Source organism: Melozone crissalis, unplaced genomic scaffold (assembly GCF_028551555.1).
Source record: "Melozone crissalis strain CALT ecotype California unplaced genomic scaffold, PUWL_Pcris_2 ptg000101l_1, whole genome shotgun sequence".
In the NCBI taxonomy this organism is placed as follows: domain Eukaryota; kingdom Metazoa; phylum Chordata; class Aves; order Passeriformes; family Passerellidae; genus Melozone; species Melozone crissalis.
The window spans coordinates 247,231-270,177 of NW_026535878.1; the positions used below are offsets into that span (position 1 = coordinate 247,231).

Below are 22,947 nucleotides of genomic sequence, written 5' to 3' on the forward strand. Positions count from 1 at the left end.
CTATACATTATAGGTTTATGTATATTTATTATAGGTCCATATAGGTTCTTTACGTCCTATACATTATAGGTTTATGTATATTTATTATAGGTCCATATAGGTTCTTTAGGTCCTATTCATTATAGGTTTATGTATATTCATTATAGGTTCATATAGGTTCTATAGGTCCTATTCATTATAGGTTTATGTATATTCCTTATAGGTTCTATAGGTGCTATACATTCTAGGTTTATGTATATTCAATATAGGTTCATACAGGTTCTATAGGTCCTATTCATTATAGGTTCATGTATATTCATTTTACTGGTTTTGTGTTACAACTTGTACAGAGATTTCTCTGGTCACTCTGTCTCTTGCAGCTTCAGCTTTGGTTCTCACATTTGTTTCAAAGTTCAAGGGGCCCCTCTTATTTCCCTTTTTAGTTTGGGAGTTCCCATTCTTTTTCCTTAGCTGAGGCAGTTTTGACAGCACAGCAGAGTTAACAGCCCAAACAAGTTAAAACAGCACATTTCATCTATGCTAGCAAGCTCCAGACTTAATAATTCACCTAAATCCAAAATGGATTTCTACTCTAATAAATTTCTACTCTGTTCCAGACCTTGTAGAGCTTCTCCTCGGGCACCTCGTTGCGCACAGCCTGGTAGTCCTGCTTCAGGTCCAGCACGAAGCCCAGCAGGGCACACTCAGTCTTGTTGCCCACCTGGCGGGGCAGCCCCCCTTCCTTCTCTGGTGGCTGCAAAAAGGAGGGGGAAGTGATGAAGGATGCCAAACCCGGGTGTAGAGCAGGGTGGAATGATGAAATGATGGATGGAAGGATGGACAGAACGATGGATGGATGGATGGATGGATGGATGGATGGATGGATGGATGGATGGATGGATGGATGGAACAATGCCTTAAGTTTAAGCTTTTGTATTTTCCAGACTCTGTACTGCATTAGGATATAACTCTGAACTTCATATGTTCTTCTCACAGCTCAGTCACACCAAACAATCCTTTTCCAGCCCCAGAACCAAGGACCCCACTGCAGCTTCGGCCCCAAAAAGTGCAAACAACAGGAAATTGAGGAGAGCAAATTAGGAGGATGGGAATGCTGTGACTGGACAATTAACCTCAATATGGAAATGGACCAAAACTTATAAAAGTGTGAAAACTCGTGACCAGGTGTCCTTCTTGGGGTGGAGCCATGGCTGGGCTGTTGTACTGTATCCTTGAAGATTCACCTTGGGCAGGTAGGACAGGGGACAAGGTGAGAGGACAGGGACAAGGTGAGGGGACAGGGACAAGGTGAGGGGACAGGGAGAGCCCTTCCCCACCACCTCTGAGGTCACTCTCACTATATTTAATAAACTTTATCCCTTTAACTCCATCCAGTCTGCGTTCCAGGTACCCTCCCAAGTCATCAGGATGCCCCAAAGCTCTGGTCCCACAGCTCACCAGGATCTTGGAGGTGTAGGCAGAGTTGATGGCCACGCCGTGGACGATGAGGTCCAGGGTTTTGGGCAGGATGGCCTCGGGGTCGGGGATCTGGCGGTAGTGGGTGTCCCCCACGTAGGCCTGCACCACGGTCATGCGGTTCATGGTCAGCGTGCCCGTCTTGTCCGAGCAGATGGCCGTGGCGTTGCCCATGGTCTCACAGGCGTCCAGGTGCCTCACCAGGTTGTTGTCCTTCATCATTTTCTGCAAGCAGAGAGAAGGTGAGGGCTGAGCTCACCCCTGTCACCCTTACAGAAAGTTGTCTGGGATAATGCGATTGATTTTGAAAAGTTTCAGTCCTGGTAGACTGCAGTAAATGTCACCTATGATCCTGCTTCTAATGTGGCCACTGCCTTTGTGCTTACCATACATAATGCCACTGTTTATGTTAAAAGGGGTTCAAAGGAGCAGCAACCACAGGATTGGGGAGTTCTGTTGGAGCTGGTGCTGCATTCAGAGGCCTGTGGGCCAGAATAAAGCTCTGGATCCAAACCCTCCATCAGAACCGACTCCTTTCCTTCACCATCGCCTCAAAGCTTCTCCACAGAGGGAAACCTGAGGAGCAGCCCCTGTTATGGGGGGAAGCTCCATCCCAGCACCACCAGAGCTCCTGCGGGCCTGGACTTGTCCCCACGGGCCCAACTGCAGCACCCAGCCAGCCCAAAGTGTCTGTGCGTGAAACACCACACATCCATTTAACCAAAAGTGTCTGTGGGTGAAACACCACACACCCAGCCAGCCCAAAGTGTCTGTGGGGTGAAACACCACACACCCAGCCAGCAAAATGTGTCTGTGGGGTGAAACACCACACACCCAGCCAGCAAAATGTGTCTGTGGGGTGAAACACCACACACCCAGCCAGCCCAAAGTGTCTGTGGGTGAAACACCACACACCCAGCCAGCCAAAAGTGTCTCTGTGTGAAACACCACACACCCAGCCAGCCAAAAGTGTCTGTGGGTGAAACACCACACACCCAGCCAGCCAAAAGTGTCTGTGGGTGAAACACCACACACCCAGCCAGCAAAATGTGTCTGTGGGGTGAAACACCACACACCCAGCCAGCCAAAAGTGTCTGTGGGTGAAACACCACACACCCAGCCAGCCAAAAGTGTCTGTGGGTGAAACACCACACACCCAGCCAGCCAAAAGTGTCTGTGGGTGAAACACCACACACCCAGCCAGCCAAAAGTGTCTGTGGGTGAAACACCACACACCCAGCCAGCCAAAAGTGTCTCTGTGTGAAACACCACACACCCAGCCAGCCAAAAGTGTCTGTGGGTGAAACACCACACACCCAGCCAGCAAAATGTGTCTGTGGGGTGAAACACCACAGTTGCCACAATTTGGCTCAGCAGCAGGGCCAGACAAGCTCAGGCAGTCCTGTCCACAATATTGGATTATTCATTGATAATTCCAGCAGTCCCTCCTCACCCTCAGGTCTCACCTTGACAGAGTAGGCCAGCGAGATGGTGACGGCCAGCGGGAGCCCCTCGGGCACGGCCACCACCAGCACGGTGACGCCGATGATGAAGAACTTGACGAAGTACTGGATGTAGATGGGGGTGCACTCGGCCAGCCAGGGCCGCTTCTGCACCCCGAAGGTGTCGATGACGAAGTAGAGCACCAGGATGATGACGGTGATGGCCGACATGATCAGCCCTGGGGACGAGGACGAGGTCAGGGGACACAGGGGACACAGGGGACATAGGGGACACAGGGGACAGGGTCAGCCCTTCCTCACCAGCTCCAGGGACACTGGGGACAAGCACAGCCCATCCCTATCAGCTCTGGGAAACTGGGGATGGGGACAAGGACGAGGTGAGGGGACACAGGGGACAGAGGGGACAGGGTCACCCCTTCCCCACCACCTCTGGGGTCACTGGGGATGGGGACAAGGATGAGATAAGGGGACACAGGACAGGGTCAGCCCTTCCCCACCAGCTCCTAGGTCACAGGGCACAGGGACAGCCCATCCCTATCAGCTCTGGGGTCACTGGGGATGGGGACAAGGACGAGGTCACGGGACACAGGGGAAAGGGTCAGCCCTTCCCCACCACCTCTGAGGTCACTGGGGATGGGGACGAGGATGAGATAAGGGGACACAGGACAGGGTCAGCCCTTCCCCACCAGCCCTGGGGACACTGTCACTGTCACTGTCACTCACCTGCCTTCCCAATCTGCACCGCCAGGCGCGTGAGCTTCCCCTGCAGCACCGACTTCTCCTTCTTGGGCACCTTCGCCTTCTTCTTCTCCTTCTCCTCGTTCTCCACCCCCTCCTGGCTCTTCAGGGGCTGGATCTCTAAGGCCACACCATCCTGAGTTTTAGCTACAGCCCGGGGGGGTAAAAGAAGACACCACGTGTGAACAGGAGAGCCCCAGGCCAGGCTGGAGGACACCACGGAGAAGGATGGTGGTGGCAGAGAGAGAGAGAGAGAGAGAAATCCAGGACAAGAACCACTCCCGAGCACACACGCGTCCGAGCACATGGAAGCTCCGTGTCCAGGGCCCTGCCACCTCTCTCTGGGGTGCTTTCCTGTCACTACCCCCTGCCCATGGATCAGGGGTCCTCAGGGGTGACTCTGGCACTGCCACACCTCTGCAAGAGACGCTCCAGGCCAGATTTTGGGGTCTCTTCCAGCCTCTAAGCCTGCAGAGGAATGGGAGGGCTTTGGGATGAGCCCAGAGATGCTCCAGTGCCCCCAGGTCCCCCAGTGCCACCTCTGCAGAGCCCTGTGGGCAGCCCAGCAGCAAGGGAGGGGGTGAGATGGAGGGGAAGGTTAGAAATTGGGATGGAGACTGAAGAGCAGGGAGCCAGGAATCCTCCAGTCCCAGCCTGGAGCCATCCACCTCTGGGACCTGAGACAGCCAAGCTTCCCCTTCCTAAAACTGGGCTAACCCAGCTGGAAGGCTGCCCTGGGCAAACGCAAGGCTGGCAGCTTTGGAGAGGGACGGGCAGCCCAGCAGAGGCTCCTCCTGAGCTGGTGTGGCCCCAAGGCCACCCTGGGACCTGTCCCCTCGTGGGCTGGAGGCCACCACGGTGACAAGAGACCCGACACGGACACAACAAAGCACGCGGACACAGCTGACTCAAGGAGGGCAACTCAAACTGCTGAGAGAGAGAGAAACAGAGAGAGAAACAGAGAAACAAACAGAGAGAGGGGTGGAGAGAGAGGTGCAGAAATGGGGCTTCCTCCACAGCCTGCAAAGAACAGGGTGAGAAACACTGGCGAGGAGACGCTCACGGAGTCGAGGCCATGGCAGGACAGGGTGCAAATGTCCCATGGGAGATCTCATCCCAGGAATGCCAGGAGGGCACCTCCAGCTCTGCCCTGAACGCCAACCCTGTGCAGGGACAGTTTAAAAATCACCAAATCCCTGCTGGGAGTCATGGAATTATCCCAAGGAAGGGATGCTCTGCCAGAAGTCCTCCCTGAAAAATGGCTTTTCCCCATGTAAGGACAATGGGAAGGTTCATCCCAGTAATGCCTCAGGATTTTAGCTTTTATCTTTTCCATACATTTATAATTCTGCAGCTCTTCAGTGTATAACTCTAAACTCCATATCAAGTGTGAGCTGCTGCTTTCCCATTTTTACACAATTCCTCTCCAGGCCTGGGAATCAAACACCTCACTGGTCAGCCCCCGAGAGATGGGAACAAAAGGGAGTTGGGGGAGAAAATTTGGGGTCAATGGTTTCATTACCTGAAGCTGTAATTGGAAAATTAACCCCCAATATCCAAACGAACCAAACTTATTAAAGTGTGAAAGCCCCGTGACCCGTGGTCCATTTTTGGGTGGGTTCCATCAGCCCTAAATGTACCTGAAGGCCCTTCAATAAATAAAATTGCTTTTTTTTCCCTTTGATTTGGTCTGGCCTCTGTTTTTGGGCAGTCCCAGCAAGGCACCCCCTGCCCTGGGTTGGGGTTTTGGGGACACCACGGGACCGTTGCACCCTGTCCTGGAGAAACGAGGCGAGAGTCCCGCCGGAGCAGCAAAGAGCACAGACTGATGAGGAGAAGGAAGGAAGGAGGAAGAAGAAGGAAGAAGGAGGAAGGAAAGAGGAATGCTTGGTAGTTAGTGTGGTGCTGTTCAAAGGATGGAGAGGCTGGCGTTACCTTTGTTGCGGTTTTCGGGGGCTCCACCTTTTTTACCTGTTCAAAGAGAGAAAGGGGGGAGGGCTGAGCACAAGGAGCCACATTCCCCCTGCAGCTGGGATGCTCCCACTCCTGTGGGCACCCTCTGGACACCACCACGCCTTGGTCCACACACAGCTCGAGGCTCCGGAGCTCCCAGGCTGCCCTGGGCAGCCCTGTCCCAAGGGTTCTGCTTCTCCCCACCTGTAAATCACCCCCAGACCCCAGCAGTGCCCCCAGGACGCTGGAGGTGCCTCAGGTTTTCAGGAGGAGAAGGCACAGAGCAGATTTTCAGGAGAAGAAAGCCTCCGGCAGCTCCAGGTCCCTCCCTCCTGCTGCCACCAGATCCGCATGGGAAGCACAGATTTGTCCCAGACCAGACCCAGAGCACGGAGGTGTGACCCCCAAAATCTGTCCAGGTGGCACATGGGGGTGCCCAGAGTTGCTGCACCTCAACCAGCTTCAGGTGACAAGGGCTTTATGTCACCCCACAGCTCCAGTGGGGACAAACTGGTGACACCCCCTGACCTGCTCTGCTCCCAGATCCATTGAGCTGGAAGGCTGGGAAAGCTCCAAGCATTGGGTGGCTCCCAGGGCAGTGCCATTCCCAGTGCCACTCCCAGTGCCATTCCAGTGCCACTCCCAGGGCATCGTGTCCTGCCAACTCCACAGTGGGAGCTCCATAGCTCCCAAATCCTGGAGCTGGGGAAAGCAGGATCCAGCTGCAGAGCTGAGGAAGGCAGGATCCAGTTCAGAACTGGGGAAGGCAGGATCCACACCCAAAGCTGGGAGCTGAGGAAGGCAGGATCCAGCTCCAGAGCTGGGGAAGGCAGGATCCAGTTCAGAGCTGGGGAAGGCAGGATCCACTCAGAGTTGGGGAAGGCAGGATCCAGCTGCAGATCTGAGGCTCCAGCTCAGAGCTGGGAGCTGGCAGCCAGCACAGCCTCTCCCACCTGGCACTGCCTCCCGGGAAGGGCTCCCTGGCGCGGGGATGCCGGAGCAGCTGGCAGTGCCAGCCTGGTGCTGCTGCCAGCGCCTGATCCCAGCGAGGCCAAACCTGCTGAGCAGGGCATCAGGGACACAGGGAGCTTCCCCAGCTGGGAATAAGCAGCTGGATGTAAAAGCTGGGGTGGGAGAGAGCTCCAGTCCCAGCACAACGGGAACACCTCGGCCTGGCTGCTGTTCCGACCCCTCCTCTGCCTCCTGCCATCCCCTCCTTTCCCCCAGGGAGCTCGGGGAATGCTCAGGAGATCCTCAGCCAAGTCCTGCAGGGTTTGGATGGGCTAAAACCGCTCTGTGGGCACCCAGGACTCACCTTGCACCTCCATGGGGTGGGCAAGGAGCACTGCAGGGGAGGTGCCACCAGCCCCCCTTCTTGGGGGATCCTTGATCCCCCCAACCCCACAGCTCCAGGATGGAAAGGAGGGTGATGGAGAAGGTCTGGGAGCATGGGGGAACCAGGTGGAGGGGACAGGGAGGGACCCCCAACCTCTCCCTGTTCCTGCCTGGGCCAGGGGAGCTGACCCCGATGTGTGAGGAGCCTGTGGATGCTTCCCAGGAAAGGGACAAAGGAGGGAAAAGGCAAATTCAGGGCATTTTCTTACCTTTCTTCACCTTCTTCTCCTCGTCCCCCTCTCCTCCTGCTCCCAGGAGGGTGAAGATGATCCCAGTCTGGGAGTTGATGCCCACGGCAGTCACCACCATCCTGCCCGAGCCCTCCATCACGTGGGTACCTGGCAGGGCAGCAATGCCATGGGCACACAGGTGACACTCCCAGCTCCCATCCCACAGAATCCCACACTGGTTTGGCTCAGAAGGGACCTTCAGCTCATCCTGTTCCACCCTGTATTGCTCCAAGCCCCGTCCAGCCTGGCCTTGGACACCTCCCTGAGAGCAGAGCCCACCCTGACCCCATCCCAGCCCTGCACCCATCCCTGAGCCCTCACCTGACAGCAGCATGGGGTCTTTATCCATGGATTTCTTCACCTGGTCTGACTCCCCAGTCAGCGAGCTCTCGTCTATCTTCAGGTCATTGCCCTGGATCAGGATCCCGTCCGCTGGCAGGAGATCGCCTGGAGAGGAGGAAAAGCAGGGATCAGCCCAGCCTGGCTCAGCCCTGCCTGCCCCATGCCAGGAATGCTCCAAAAGGATCCAAACTCAGGCTCAGAGCAGCTCTGGAGGGAGGAGAAGCAGCAGGTGGGGTTTGTGAGGGACAGGTGTAATCAAATTAAATCCAAGAGCTCCCAAATCCTCGCTGGAGACTCCTGGGGAGGATTTTGCTCGGTGTTTCCCCATCTGGTTTTAATGAATCCTTCCCTGAGCTCCTGATGCATCCAAAATCCACCACATCCACCTGCCAAGTATGGAATTGGGCCCTTGGGAAAACAAACACGGTGTTGGATCAATCTCCTTCCTGAATGGGAGGAATATTCCCCCTGGGAAACGAGGAGCAGGGCCTGATTGATCCCAGGGGCTGCAGCTCCTGCATGAGGAAACATCCACCAGCACCTCCAGGCCAAGGAAATAACCCCCAACAACTGCTGGGTAAGGAAATAATCCCCAGCATCTCCTGGATGAGGAAATGTTCCCCAAAACCTCCTGGGTGAGGAAATGCTCCCCAACAATTCCTGGATAAGGACATATTCCCCAGCATTTCCTGGATAAAAGAATATTCCCCAGCATCTCCTGAATATGAAAATATCCAGCAACATCTCCTGGATGAGGAAATGTTCCTCAAAACCTCCTGGAAAAGGAAACACTCTCCAACATCTCCTTCCCAAGGAAATATTCCTCAACATCTCCTGGATAAGGAAATATCCTCAACAGGGACAAGGTTGGGAAAATAAACTAACACAAACAAATAAAATAAATTAATTATGATGCAGCAGCTCCTTAAAGCTCCAGGGCAAAGAGAGAAGGTGAGTGGAACTCATGGAGCTCCACTGGTTACTGGAGCTGGTTACTCCATGAAAATGCTGCCATGGAGCTCCATCACCTCCATGGCACCATTTCCATGGAGCAACCAGAGGAGCTGCTGCTTGTGCTCAAGGAAGAAGGGCTGGAGAAGGAGGGAGGAGGTGTTTTGTGGAGATAGTTAAAACTCCACAACTTTTGTGAGAGTTGTAAAGCTGGGATTGTTTATTACAGTGCTGGACACATGTGGGAATCATTCTCCTAAAATGACATGGGTACCTCTGGGAACTCCAGGTCCCTTTTTATCCCTCTCTCAATACATATGCAAAAAATACAAATAAATATGCATAAAATTTCACAATAGGTTCATACACCTTCACTTTTACGAATTTCACGTGACATTTGCTGCTAGTTCATCTTTATCAGAAAGAATTCTTACGTCAGGCTGACCTGCTCTCACAGCAGTCTCTCTGTCTCTATCACTTTCTGTCTCCTCCCCTTCATCCCTGTCTTTCACTGAAGCAGTTTCTTGTCACCCTGGTTTTTTAAGATTTTCTAAGCTTTCTGATGTTGACATTCTTGTAGTGAGCTTTCTCACACGCTTTCTGTAAATAACTCATTGTTTTGCATTCCTTTATGGAGGAGGAGAACGTTGATGGACTCTTGGTTTGAGCAGTGTCATTGGAGAGGTGGCACTGTCACCCTTCCAATCCGCTGTCACTTTTAGAAAACTATAAATCTTAGAGTCAGAAAATAAACTTCATTTTTTCCTTTTCACCTTGAGAACCGTGGTGTGAGCTTGTGTTTTTTTGTGTCCTATGGTTTCCCTGAGCCCAGGCTTTTGCAATCAGGCTGTTTCCTAACTACAAACAACTCAAAAATGTAAATTTCACCTAAATCAAAACGGATTTCCACTCTGGAAAGTTTCTACTCTGCTTCAGAGGCTCCAAAGGGGAGCACAGCCCCACTCACCGTACTTGATCTGGGCGATGTCGCCCACCACAATGGACTGTTGGTTTGTCCAGTGTCATTGGAGAGGTGGCACTGTCACCCTCCAATCCACTGTCACTTTTAGAAAACTATAAATGTTAGAATCAGAAAATAAACTTCCTTTTTTCTTCTTCACCTTGAGAACAGCTTGTGTTCTTTTGTGTCCTATAGTGATAGTTTCTCCAAGCCTAGACTTTTGCAATCAGGCTGTTTCCTAACTACAGACAACTCAAAAACGTAAATTTCACCTAAATCAAAACGGATTTCCACTCTGGAAAGTTTCTACTCTGCTTCAGAGTCTCCAAGGGGGGAGCCCAGCCCCACTCACCGTACTTGATCTGGGCGATGTCTCCCACCACGATCTCGGCCACGGGGATCTGGATCACCTGGCCCTTGCGGATCACCGTGAACTTCTGCTCCTGCTCGATGCGGCTCTGGAGGCCCCGGAACTGCTTCTCCTTGCTCCAGTCGTTGAAGGCCGTCACCAGCACCACGATGATGACCGAGAACAGGATGGCAGCGCCCTCGATCCAGCCCGCCTGCGACTCGCCCTCGTCCTCCACGCCGCCCGTGGACTGCCCGCACACTGCCCGGAGAGAAACCAGGGATAACCAAAAACACTGCCTGGAGCAGGGAATTCCTGCTTGGATAACCCCAAACACTGCCTGGAGCAGGGAATTCCTGCTTGGGTAACCAAAAACACTGCCTGGAGCAGGGAATTCCTGCTTGGATAACCCCAAACACTGCCTGGAGCAGGGAATTCCTGCTTGGATAACCCCACATAAGAGAATTCCCATTGGGATAACCCCACACAAGGGAATTCCCATTGGATAATCCCACACACGGCCTGGAGAAAACTTCCCATTGGATAATCGGTCCTCCCCCAAGGACCCCAAAGATGGGGAGATGCCATCACCCAATGCCCCCATCCCAAACCCCTGCTCCTACAAGGAGCAGGGCAGATCCCAGAGTCCCCTCACCAGGAATGGGGCAGATCCCAGGATATCCCCACAGGGAATGGGGCAGATCCCACAGTCCCCATCCCAATCCTCTGCTCCCACACGGAATGGGGCAGATCCCAGTGTTCCCACAGGGAACGGCGGCAGATCCCAGAGTCTCTATCCCAAACCCCTGTTCCTACAGGAAATAGGGCAGATCCCAGAGTGCTCCCACAGGGAAGGGGCAGATCCCAGCATATCCCCACAGGGAATAGAGCAGATTCCAGGATATCCCCACAGAGAAAGGGGCAGATCCCAGAGTGCTCCCACAAGGAACGGGGGCAGACCCCAGAGTCTCCATCTCAAACCCCTGTTCCCAAAGGAAAGGGGGCAGATCCCAGGATACCCCCACAAGGAACGGGGCAAATCCCAGAATATGCCCACAGGGAATAGAGCAGATTCCAGGATATCCCCACAGGGAACCAGGCAGATCCCACAGTCCCCATCCCAAACCCCTGTTCCCAAAGGAAAGGGGGCAGATCCCAGGATACCCCCACAAGGAACGGGGCAAATCCCAGAATATGCCCACAGGGAATAGAGCAGATTCCAGGATATCCCCACAGGGAACCAGGCAGATCCCACAGTCCCCATCCCAAACCCCTGTTCCCACAAGGAAAGGGGGCAGATCCCAGGATACTCCCACAGAGAAAGGGGCAGATCCCAGGATACCCCCACAGGGAAAGGGGCAGATCCCAGGATATCCCCACAGGGAATGGGGCAGATTCCAGGATACCCCCACAGGGAATGGGGCAGATCCCAGGATACCCCCACAGGGAAAGGGGCAGATCCCAGGATATCCCCACAGGGAAAGGGGCAGATCCCAGGATACCCCCCCATGGAAGGGGACAGACCCCGGTGTCCCCAGCGCCGGGACTCACGCTCGTTGTCCCCTCCCGGGGGGTGGTAGAAGGACAGCCCCAGCGAGACGATGGCTGCGATCTCCAGGATGATCAGCGTCACGTCCTGCAGCGCCTCCCACACCAGCTGCAGGAACGTCTTGGCCTTCTTGGGGGGGATGAAGTTCTGCCCGAAGGCCTGGCGCCGCTTCTCCAGGTCCGCGGGGTTCCCAGACAGGCCTGGAGGGGTGGGGAGAACAGGGGTGAGGGCAAATCCCACTGCTGGCCCTGGGCAATTCACCCAGGAGCAGCTCCCTGCTCAGCCCAGAGAATGTGAGCTACTGGCAGAGGGGAGACAAGGTGTAAATAAAAAAAAAAAAAAAAAAAAACCAAAAAAAAAAAAAAAACAACCCAAAAAAACCCAAATAATTAAAATAAAAAGAAAATAAAAATTAATCAAGTATAAACAAAGAAACAAAATAAAAATTAAAATATAAACAAAGTATAAACAAATTAATAAAATAAAAGTAAAAATAGGTAAAATATAAACAAAGAAATAAAATAAAATTTAAAATACGCTATAAAATAAAGTATAAACAAATCAAATTAAAATTAGGAAAAAATAGAAATGAATAAATTATAAACAAATAGATAAAACAGAATTGAAAATAAACTATAAAATAAAGTATTAACAAATAATTAAAATTAAAAAGAAAATAAAAATTAATAAAGCATAAACAAATAAAATAAAATTAAAAATAAGCTATAAAATAAAGTATAAGCAAAAAATAAAATAAAAATAATAAAGTATAAACAAATAAATTAAGTAAAATAAACTTTAAAATAAACTATAAATAAATAAAGTATAAACAAATAAATAAAATAAAAATAAAAATAAAGTATAAACGAATTAAAAAAATTTAAAACTATAAATAAAGTATAAACAAATCAATAAAATTAAATTAAAATAAAGTATAAATAAAGTATAAACAAATCAATAAAATAAACCTATAAATAGAGACAAATAAATAATAGAAATTACATAAAGTATAAACAACTACAATATAAATAAATAATATATAAATTATAAAACATAAATAAAGTATAAATAACTAAATTATAAATGAATAAAGTATAAACAAAGGAATTAATTAAATGAATAATGCAATAAAGATAATATATAAATATATAATATATAAATGAATATAATATATAAACAAATCAAAAAATAAATAAATTAATTCAATAAACATTAAAATATTAAATAGAAATATATAAAGTATAAACAAATAAACCAAGATATAAATAAATAAAATATGAATAATTAATAACCAAAATATAAACAAACAAATAAATAATGTATCAGCCTGCAGCCTGGAGAACGTCACTGTCACATTTGGGCAGGGGACACCAGGCTGCAGCAGCGCTGTGCCACTGTCACCCTGTCAGGGGACACCAGGCTGCAGCAGCGCTGTGCCACTGTCACCCTCAGTCAGGGGACACCAGGCTGCAGCAGCGCTGTGCCACTGTCACCCTGTCAGGGGACACCAGGCTGCAGCAGTGCTGTGCCACTGTCACCCTCGGGCAGGGGACACCAGGCTGCAGCAGCGCTGTGCCACTGTCACATCTGGGCAGGGGACACCAGGCTGCAGCAGCGCTGTGCCACTGTCACCCTGTCAGGGGACACCAGGCTGCAGCAGCGCTGTGCCGCTGTCACCCTGTCAGGGGACACCAGGCTGCAGCAGTGCTGTGCCACTGTCACCCTGTCAGGGGACACCAGGCTGCAGCAGCGCTGTGCCACTGTCACCCTGTCAGGGGACACCAGGCTGCAGCAGTGCTGTGCCGCTGTCACCCTCAGGCAGGGGACACCAGGCTGCAGCAGCGCTGTGCCACTGTCACCCTCAGTCAGGGGACACCAGGCTGCAGCAGCGCTGTGCCACTGTCACCCTCGGGCAGGGGACACCAGGCTGCACCCTGGCGAGTGCCCAGGTGCTGCCAGCTGGCACCAAGACTGGTGGCCTTGTTTACATCAAATGAGCCGTAAATCTGGGCAATTTTGGGCAATTCTGGGCAAATCTGGGCAATTCTGGGCAATCTGGGCAATTGTGGCCCTGGCAGTGCCCGTGGCACCTGAGCCCTGTCCCTGCCAGCCCCTGGAGCTGCGGGAGCCTCTCCCAGCCCTGGGGACACTGGGTCCAAACTGGGATCTGGGCTGGTGCTGCTGGGACAGGGACACGGAGGGAGCAGGAGACGGAGCTGGGAGTGAGGATGGGGAAATGGGGAAAAATGGGAATAAAAGGGAGCCTGAGGCCCTTCAGAGCCTGCCAGCAGCCACGGGTGACAGTGGCAATGTGGCCACCTCCAATAAAGCCACAAATGTTGAGGGGGTTCCTGGAGGGAGCAGGGATGGTGACACTGGCAAGGTGACACAGTCAGCCCCAACAAAGCCAGAAATGCTGATGGGGTTGGATGGAGTGACGGTGACAGTGGCAAAGTGACAGGGCCACCCCAAACAAAGCCACGAATGTTGAGGGAGTTCCAACACATGAGCCAGAGATGGGTGACAATGGTGACATGGCCATCCCTAATAAAGCCATAAGTGTTGAGGGGATACCAGGAGGGAGCAGTGATGGTGACACTGGCAAGGTGACACAGTCAGCCCCAACAAAGCCAGAAATGCTGATGGGGTTTCAGGATGGAGGGATGGGTGACAATGGTAAAGTGACAGGGCCACCCCAAACAAAGCCATGAATGGTGACAAGGTCCCAGGAGGGAGCAGTGGGTGACAGTGGCAATGTGACACAGTCACCCCCAAAATGCCATAAGTGCTGAAGGGGTACCAGGACACAAGGCATTGATGGTGACAGTGGCAAAGTGACACTGCCACCCCTAATAAAGCCATAAATGTTCATGGGGTCCCACCAGGCAGCAAGGTGACAGTGGCAAAGTGACACAGCCACATAAAGCCATAAGTGCTGAGGAGGTACCAGGACACAAGGCAGTGGCAAAGTGACACTGCCACTCCTAATAATGCCATAAATGCTGCAGGGGTGCCAGGCCATGAGGCAGCGATGGTGACAGTGGCAGTGTGACACAGCTGTGTCCCCAGCACCACCTTAAGGGACTCCCCCATCCCGTCCTTCTCCACCTTAAGATGTCCCCGGGTCACTGCCAGGTCCCGGGATGCTCCAGGAATGGCCCCGGGCACATCCTGGTGGTGCCTGGCAGTGACAGGGGACCCGTCCTGCACTCAGGGGACAGCTCCGAGTCATTCCCGGGGACACCTCTGTGCCAGCCCCATGTCACTCTGGGAGGACACCTCCCTGCCCACTCAGTGTCACTCTGGGGGGACACCTCCCCGCTGGCTCCATGTCATTCCAGGGGATGCCCTTCCCAACAGCCCCGCGTCACTTTAGGGACACTGTGTCACTTTGGGGACACCTCCCTGCCTGCTCCATGTCACTGTGGGGACACCTCTGCGCCTACCTTGTGTCATTCCAGGGGATGCCCTTCCCAACAACCCCATGTCACTCTGGGGACACCTCTGTGCCAGCCCCATGCCACTCTGGGGACATCTCCCTGCCAGCCCCGTGTCACTCTTGCAGGACACCTCCCTGCCAGCCCCAAGTCACCCTGGGGACACCTCTGTGCCAGCCCCGTGTCACTCCGTGGGACACCTCTGTGCCCACCCTGTGTCACTGTGGGACACCTCTGTGCCCACCCATGTCGCTCTGTGTCACACCTCCCTGCCCACCCTTTGTTACTTTGGGGACACTCCCTGCCAGTCCTGTGTCACTCTGGGGACACCTCCCTGCCCACCCTGTGTCACTCTAGTGACACCCCCGTGCCAGCCCCGTGTCCCCACGTGTCCCTGCAGCAGGAGGAAGCAGCAGGATCGATCCCGCCCCGCTCCAGCGCAGCTGCAGGGAGGGAGGGGACAGCAGGGAGGGAGGGGACAGCTGGCAGCTGGCACAGCAGCCTCGCTGTCCCCACCCAGCCATGAGGAGGAGGCTGAGCAGGATCCTGGGATGTCCCGGCCCGGATTCCCCAGCAGAGGGTGGAAAATGTGGCTCATGGCCACGGAGCCGCGGGGACACACGTGGGGACACACGTGGGGACACATGGGGACACGGGACAGCCCCACAGCACAGGGCAGCCAGGGGTCCCAAAGCGGATCCCACCCATGGGAACGATCCCTCCCTGGGAAATTGGGGGGGTTTGGCGGCTCTGTGCTGGCACAGGGAGGGTGACAAAGAGCCTGTGCCACCCAAATGCCACTGCAGGTGACAAAGGTGACAAAGAGCAGCAGTCCTGGGCAGGTGCCACCCATGGGGCCACAGCAGGCTCTGGGGTCAGGATTAGCAGGGAAATGGGGCAGAAATTCTGGATGGAGGCCACATGTGACAGCAGGGAGCTGTCACCAGTGCCACATCTGCCTGGGGACAGCGGCACCAGGAGCCTCCCTGCAGGAACGGGGCTGGGGAGTGGCAGCCCTGGGTGAGTCAGGGTGGCTGTGCTGGCACCCAGGGGACACGGGTGACTCAGTGCAGCCACACCCCAAAGCCACTCTGGGAGCTGCCCCGAGGGTCTGGGGTCTGCTGGCACCTCCTGGGGCACAGCTGGAGCTGCCACAACCAGCACACCCCAAAGTGACACCGGGGCTGGGGACCCCAAGGGCCACCCAAGGGGGGCTCTGGGGGACAGTGTTTGCCCACGAGGACAGTGCCAGGCTGGAGAGGGGACAGCCAGGACAGTGCCAGGCAGGAGAGGGGACAGCCAGCACAGTGCCAGGCTGGAGAGACAACAGCCAGCACAGTGCCAGGTTGGAGAGGGGACAGCCAGGACAGTGCCAGGCTGGAGAGGGGACAGCCAGGACAGTGCCAGGCAGGAGAGGGGACAGCCAGGCCTGCAGCACAGGGTGGCACCGAGGGTCCCCATGGGTCCAGGTGGCATCAGAGCACTCCAGGGCACGGATCCTACAGCAGGACAGGGGTGCTGGCAGGACACCCCGGGCTGGTGACACACAGGAGGACAAGGCCCTGTGCCACCCCAGAGGGGTGATCAGCAATGAGAATGGGCATGGGGACAAACAGTGGGGTCAGACAGAAGTGTCACAGGTCCCTTTGGGATTCTCCTCTCCCCAAAAATCCCCGAGGATCTGGAGCAGGGACCCTTTGTGTGCTCTCTGGGATTTGGGGCAGCTCAGCTCTACGGGAGGGACACCCCAGGGGCATCGGGGTGGGGCTGAACCCTTCACCTCCCCTACAAGAACCTTCTGGGTTCCCCTCCCGCCTCTCCTCCCACCCCACAGCAGCGTGATCCCACTTTGGCAGGGCTGAGCACATTGTTTGTGACCTGGGCTTTGTGTTTCCACCGGGACTTCCCCCCTTCTCTAACGACATCCCGATATTGTCTGTCCTTCCCGGTCCCGCTCGCAGCTGGAAAGCTGCAAATCCCCCCCTGCAGCACTAAAAATATCCCACAGATTGTCACTGCTGAGTCCCCATCCCACAGTTTTAGGGCTGAGTCCCATCCCAAAGCTCCAGGGCCAAGTCCCCATCCCACAGTTTTAGGGCTCAGTCTTCATCCCACAGTTTTAGGGCTGTGTCCCAACCCCACAGTTTTAGGGCTCAGTTCCCATCCCAGTTTTAGGGCTCAGTTCCCATCCCAGTTTTAGGGCTGAGTCCCCATCCCAGTTTTAGGGCTCAGTTCCCATCCCAGTTTTAGGGCTGAGTCCCCATCCCAGTTTTAGGGCTCAGTTCCCATCCCAGTTTTAGGACTGTGTCCCCGTCCTACAGCTCCAGAGCTGAGTCCCATCCCACAGTTTTAGGGCTCAGTCTCCATCCCACAGATTGTCACAGCCAAGTCTCCATTCCACAGTTTTAGGGCCGAGTTCCCATCCCACAGCCCCAGGGGCTGAGTCCCCATTCCACCGTTTTAGGGCTGTATCCCCACCCCACAGTTTTAGGGCTGTCCCCATCCCACAGTTTTAGGGCTCAGTTCCCATCCCACAGTTTTAGGGCTGTCTTCATCCCACAGTTTTAGGACTGTGTCCCCATCCCACAGATTGTCACAGCCAAGTCCCCATCCTACAGTTTTAGAGCATCCCACAGCTCCAGGGATCATTTCCCATCCCAGTTTAAGGGCTGTGTTCCCATCCCAGTTTTAGGGCTGCCCCCATCCCACAGTTTTAGGGCTCAGTCCTCATCCCACAGTTTTAGGGCTGTGTCCTCATCCCACAGTTTTAGGGCTCTGTCCCCATCCCAGTTTTAGGGCTGTCCCCATCCCACAGCCCCAGAAATCCCCTCTGAGCTGGAATCTGGGGCTCTCTGTCCCCTGCACCCCCTCAATGCCAGGGAAGGCTCCACTGCTGTGCCCCCAGTGCCACCAGTGCCCCCAGTGCCACCAGCCTGGCTGATGAGGGGACCCCAAAAGCCAGCCCAGCCCGTGAGGGCAGAGGTGACACCCTGAGACCCTCCCAGAGGTGACCCCAGGTGTCACTGCCACCACTCAGCTGCAGTGCCCAGGTTTGCCTTGGAGCATCCCCAGTCCAGGAGGGACCTGGGCCCTTTGGGGACACACTGCTCCTGTCCCTGACCCGAAGTGTCACCAACAGCTGCAGGTGGCACCTGGCCACCTCGCCAGCGCCCTCCAACCTTTACACCTCCCCTCCCACTCCATCAATGATTAAACAGGGAATGGCTGGAGCAGCACCTGGGCTGTGGGGAGGAGCTGCTCACCCCAACCCACATCCCTGACAGCCCCTGAGGTGACAACCCCAGAGGTGACAACCCCAGACCATGGGATGGCCACTGGAGCCACCACCCTTGGATGTGACCTTCGTGTGGCTCCATCCCAGATCATGGGACAGTCACTGGAGCCACCACCCTCAGGTGTCACCTTCACATGGCTCCACCCCAGAGGTGACAACCCCAGAGGTGACAACCCCAGACCATGGGACAGCCACTGGAGACACCATCTTTAACTGTCACCTTCATGTGGTTCCATCCCAAAAGTGACAACCCCAGACCATGTGACAGCCACTAGAGCCACCACCCTCCAGCATCACTTTCACATGGCTCCATTCCACAGGTGACAACCCCAGAGGTGACAGCCCTAGACTTTGGGAGCCACCACCCTCAGGTGTCACTTTCACATAGCTCCATCCTGAGGGTGACAACCACAGAGGTGACAACCCCAGACCATAGGAGCCACCACCATCAGATGTCACCTTCACATGGCCCCATCCTGGAGGTGACAACCCCAGAGGTGACAACCCCAGACCATAGGAGCCATCACCCTTGGACATCACATGCATGTGGCTCCAATCTGGAGGTGACAACTCCGGAGGTGACAACCTCAGGCCACGGGAGACACCACTCTTGGAGGCCACCTTCACATGGCTCCAATCCACAGGTGACAACCCCAAACCTTGGGAGCCACCACCATTCGGTGTCACCTTCACACAGCTCCATCCTGGAGGTGACAACCACAGAGGTGACAACCCCAAACCTTGGGAGCCACCACACTTGGACATCACATGCATGTGGCTCCATCCTGGAGGTGACAACCCCAGAGGTGACAACCCTAGACCTTGGGAGCCACCACTATCAGATGTCACCTTCACATGGCTCCATCCTGGAACTGACAACGCCAGAGGTGACAACCCCAGACCAAGGAAGACACCACCATCAGGTGCCACCTTCACATAGCTCCATTCCATAGGTGACAACCCCAAACCTTGGGAGCCACCACCCTTGGACATCACATCCATGTGGCTCCATCCTGGAGGTGACAACCCCAGACTACGAGAGCTACCACCCTCAGGTGTCACCTTCACGTGGCTCCATCCTGGAGGTGACAACACCAGAGGTGACAACCCCAGACCATGGCACAGCCGCTCACCTTCGACCGGCGACGTCTTCAACCTCTTGCAGACGTTCTGGACGCCTCCATAGGAGTCGTTGATCCGGGCCACGGCCTCGGCGCTCCTCAGCTCCATGAGGTTCCTGAGCTCCACCAAGGAGCACCCAAAGTCCCCCTCATGGCTGCCCTCGGCCACCGAGTTCCCGGGGTGGTGGTCGGCCACGTTGTTCGTCATCTTGTCGCGGTGCCGGTGGCCCCGGCGCGGCGCTCCCGGCGCGGCCTCGCTCGCGGCTCCGGCGGCTCCGGCGGCTCCGGGGGGGGATGCTCCGTGTGGCCCCTTCCCTGGGGGCTTCCCTGGGGGCTTCCCTGGGGGCTTCCCGGGGGGGAACGGGCGGCTCTAGCCGAGCCCAACTTGTCGGGATGAAGGTGTAAACAGGATGTGCATGTTACCGCGGAGGCGACCTTAGCAACGCCCGGCGTGCAGCTCCTGCAGCGGGAGGAGGAGGAGGAGGAGGAGGAGGAGGAGGAGGGCTCCCTGGATACCACAGCAACTGGAGCTGCGAAAACAACCGTGGGAAACAAAAATATCGGCGTCAGGAGGGCTTGGGAAGGAGCGAGGCGCCCCATGGGGTGGGAGAGGGGAGCGGTGATGCCCCAGGGAGGGGATTTTTGAGGGAGAATTCGGTGTCAGCGTGGTTGGGGCAGGAATTCCTGGGTAAGAAGTTGAGCTCGGAGTGTGGAGAGGGGAAAAGCCGCAGCTGCGGGGCCGGGCAGGAAAGGAGCGCAGGTGGTTCTTCACTTTCAGCCCAGACAAACCCTCCCGTTGATTTTGGGTTAAAAATACCCCTCAGCAGTGGGAAACAGCTGCTTCCTCCCCTGGGCAGGACGTGGGGGCCCCAGCATCGCTCTCCACCCTGCTGGCAGGTAGGGAGCAATCCCAATATCCCAATATCCTGATATCCCAGTATTCAAATATCCCAATATCCCAATATCCTAATATCCCAATATTCAAATATCCCAATATCCCAATATCCTGATACCCCAATATCCCAATACCCCAATATCCCAATATCCTGATATCCCAATATCCTGATACCCCAATATCCCAATACCCCAATATCCTGATATCCCAATATCCAAATATCCCAATGTCCCAATATCCAAATATCCCAAAATCCCAATATCCTGATATCCCAATATCCTAATAGCCCAATATCCCAATATCCAACTACCCCAATGTCCCAATATCCTGATATCCCAATATCCCAATACTCCAATACCCTGATATCTCAAAATCACAATGTCCAAGTATCCTAATATCCAAGTATCTCAAAATCCCAATATCCTAAATTCCCAAAATCCTGATATCCTGATATCCAAATATTTCAATATCCCAAAGCCCCAATATCCCAAAGTCTCAATATCCCAATGTCCCAAATTCCCCAAATCCCAATATCCAAATATCCCAAAATCCCAATATCTCAAATTACCAATATCCCAAACTCCCAAAATCCTGATATCCCGATATTCCAATATCCAAGTATCCCAATATCCCAAAATCCTAATATCCCAATGTCCCAATATCCCAAATTCCCAATATCCCAATACCCCAACAGAGAAAGGGGCTGCAGCCCCCCGTGGGCTCTACATCAGCTGGGAGATGCCACAGGAACCACGAAATACAAAAGGGAAGTGAAGAGAAACCACCAAAACCTGAGAGTTTCTCAGAAATTGAGGCTTTTCCGTTAATGACCTGTTCTGAGGTGGCTCCCCGAGGGCAGCAAGTGGCTCTCAGTGTCCCCAAGAGCTGCCACCCAGGTCACAACCCCCCAGCGAGGACAGAGGAGCCCTAAAAACACTTCAATGAGGCCAAGCAGGGACCATGAGCATCCCACAGCTCCCCCATTCCTCAGGGATTTGGGGGCTGGGATTCCCTGCTGGCATCTCAGAGTTCTAGGGACAAACAGGGACATGAAGGGAACAGCACAGGCCAGAGGGAGAAAGGGCTTTTTGTCAGCCAGGGTTAGCTGTGTTCCCAAGCTCCAGGGAAGCTCCCGGCGCTCCAGAGGCAAAAAGGCTGCGAGGGGAGGCTCTCATGGAGAGAAAATAAAATCTTCCTGAGGGCAAAATAAATAAAGAGCAACAAGGGAACGGCCACTCCGGCAGCATCCGCCCCAGCCGGGGCCCAGGGGTGGCAGAGCCGGCTGGGGAGGGACAGGAGGGAGGAGGGAGAACGTCCACAGCTGATCCCAGAACACAGGGGGTGCACCAGCCCTCAGAAACCCCACAGAAAGGCACCAAATCAGCACAGGGATGGCATCAACAGCCCCAATTTCAGCCCTAGAGCTGTCCCAAACTGCCCCATCCCAAACTGCGCCGATTCCAGCCCCAGAGTTGTCCCAAACTGCCCCAATTCCTGCCTCAGAGATGCCCCAAAGAGCCTCATCACAAACAGCCCCAATTCCAGCCCTAGGGTAGTCTCAAACTGCCCCAGTTCCTCCCTCAGGGCAGTCCCAAACTGCCCCAGTTCCTCCCTCAGGGCAGTCCCAAACTGCCCCAATTTCAGCCCCAAAGTTGTCCCAAACTGCCCTGTCCCAAACTGCCCCAATTCCAACCTCAGAGCAGTCCCAAACTGCCCCAATTTCAGCCCCAGAGTTGTCCCAAACTGGCCCATCCCAAACTGCCCCAATTCCAGCCCCAGAGATGTCCCAAACTGCCCCATCTCAAACTGCCCCAATTTCAGCCCCAGAGTTGTCCCAAACTGCCCCAATCCCTGCCCCAGGGCTGTCCCAAACTGCCCCAATTTCAGCCCCAGAGTTGTCCCAAACTGCCCCAATTCCAGCCCCAGGACAGTCCCAAACTGCCCCAATTCCTTCCCCAGAGTTGTCCCAAACTGTCCTGTCCCAAACCACCCCGATTCCAGCCCCAGCCCCAGGGACAGCACAACCCCAAAGAACCAACCCCCCCTGCCTGGCCCTCCTTATCCCGGCAGCAGCACCCCCAGGGCAGCTCCCGGCACTATCAGGGCACCACAGGCACCAACTGCACCTCGGGGACAGCAGTGACACCGCCAGAATGTCCCCACCTCGGGAGGGACCTGCGCCCCAGCTGCGGGGAGGGGGGGAGAGGGGCAGGATGGGGGGAACACCGGGGTGGGGACACAGGGATGGAAGGACACAGGGATGGGACACAGGAAAGGGACACAGGAATGGGACAGGAATGAAAGGACACAGGGATGGAAGTACACAGAGATGGGACACAGGGATGAAAGGACACAGATGGGACACAAGGATGGGACACAGGGATGGGACACACAGGGGTGGAAGGACACAGAGATGGGACACAGAGATGGAAGGACACAGGGATGGGACACAAGGATGGGACACAGGGATGGAACACACAGGGATGGAAGGACACAGGGATGGGACACAAGGATAGGACACAGGAATAGGGACACAGGGATGAAAGAACACAGAGATGGGACACAGAGATGGAAGGACACAGGGATGGGACACAGGAATGAAAGGACACAGATGGGACAGGGATGGAAGGACACAAGGATGGGGACACACGGATGGGACACAGGGATGGAAGGACACAGGGATGGGACACAAGGATGGCACACAGGGATGGGACACAGGAATAGGGACACAGAGATGGAAGGACACAAACATGGGACACATGAATGAAAGAACACAGAGATGGGACACAAGAATGGGACACACAGGGATAGGG

General features: G+C 54.4%; 1 protein-coding gene across 3 annotated transcripts in view; it reads right to left on the reverse strand.

The window, feature by feature from the left end:
- The window catches only part of ATP2B4 (ATPase plasma membrane Ca2+ transporting 4), a 62,201-nt gene that overhangs the window by 16,689 nt on the left and 22,565 nt on the right, over positions 1 to 22,947 (reverse strand). For all 3 annotated transcript variants that reach the window (XM_054291650.1, XM_054291648.1, XM_054291649.1), the window contains exons 2-11: positions 19,252 to 19,769; positions 11,389 to 11,586; positions 9,841 to 10,098; positions 7,556 to 7,681; positions 7,214 to 7,342; positions 5,592 to 5,627; positions 3,642 to 3,803; positions 2,922 to 3,136; positions 1,438 to 1,680; positions 599 to 733 (exon numbers count right to left, since the gene is read on the reverse strand). In XM_054291650.1, coding sequence (XP_054147625.1) covers positions 599 to 733; positions 1,438 to 1,680; positions 2,922 to 3,136; positions 3,642 to 3,803; positions 5,592 to 5,627; positions 7,214 to 7,342; positions 7,556 to 7,681; positions 9,841 to 10,098; positions 11,389 to 11,586; positions 19,252 to 19,447 — 1,698 coding nt within the window. In that variant the 5' untranslated portion in view covers positions 19,448 to 19,769. The remainder of the gene's footprint in view (positions 1 to 598; positions 734 to 1,437; positions 1,681 to 2,921; positions 3,137 to 3,641; positions 3,804 to 5,591; positions 5,628 to 7,213; positions 7,343 to 7,555; positions 7,682 to 9,840; positions 10,099 to 11,388; positions 11,587 to 19,251; positions 19,770 to 22,947) is intronic.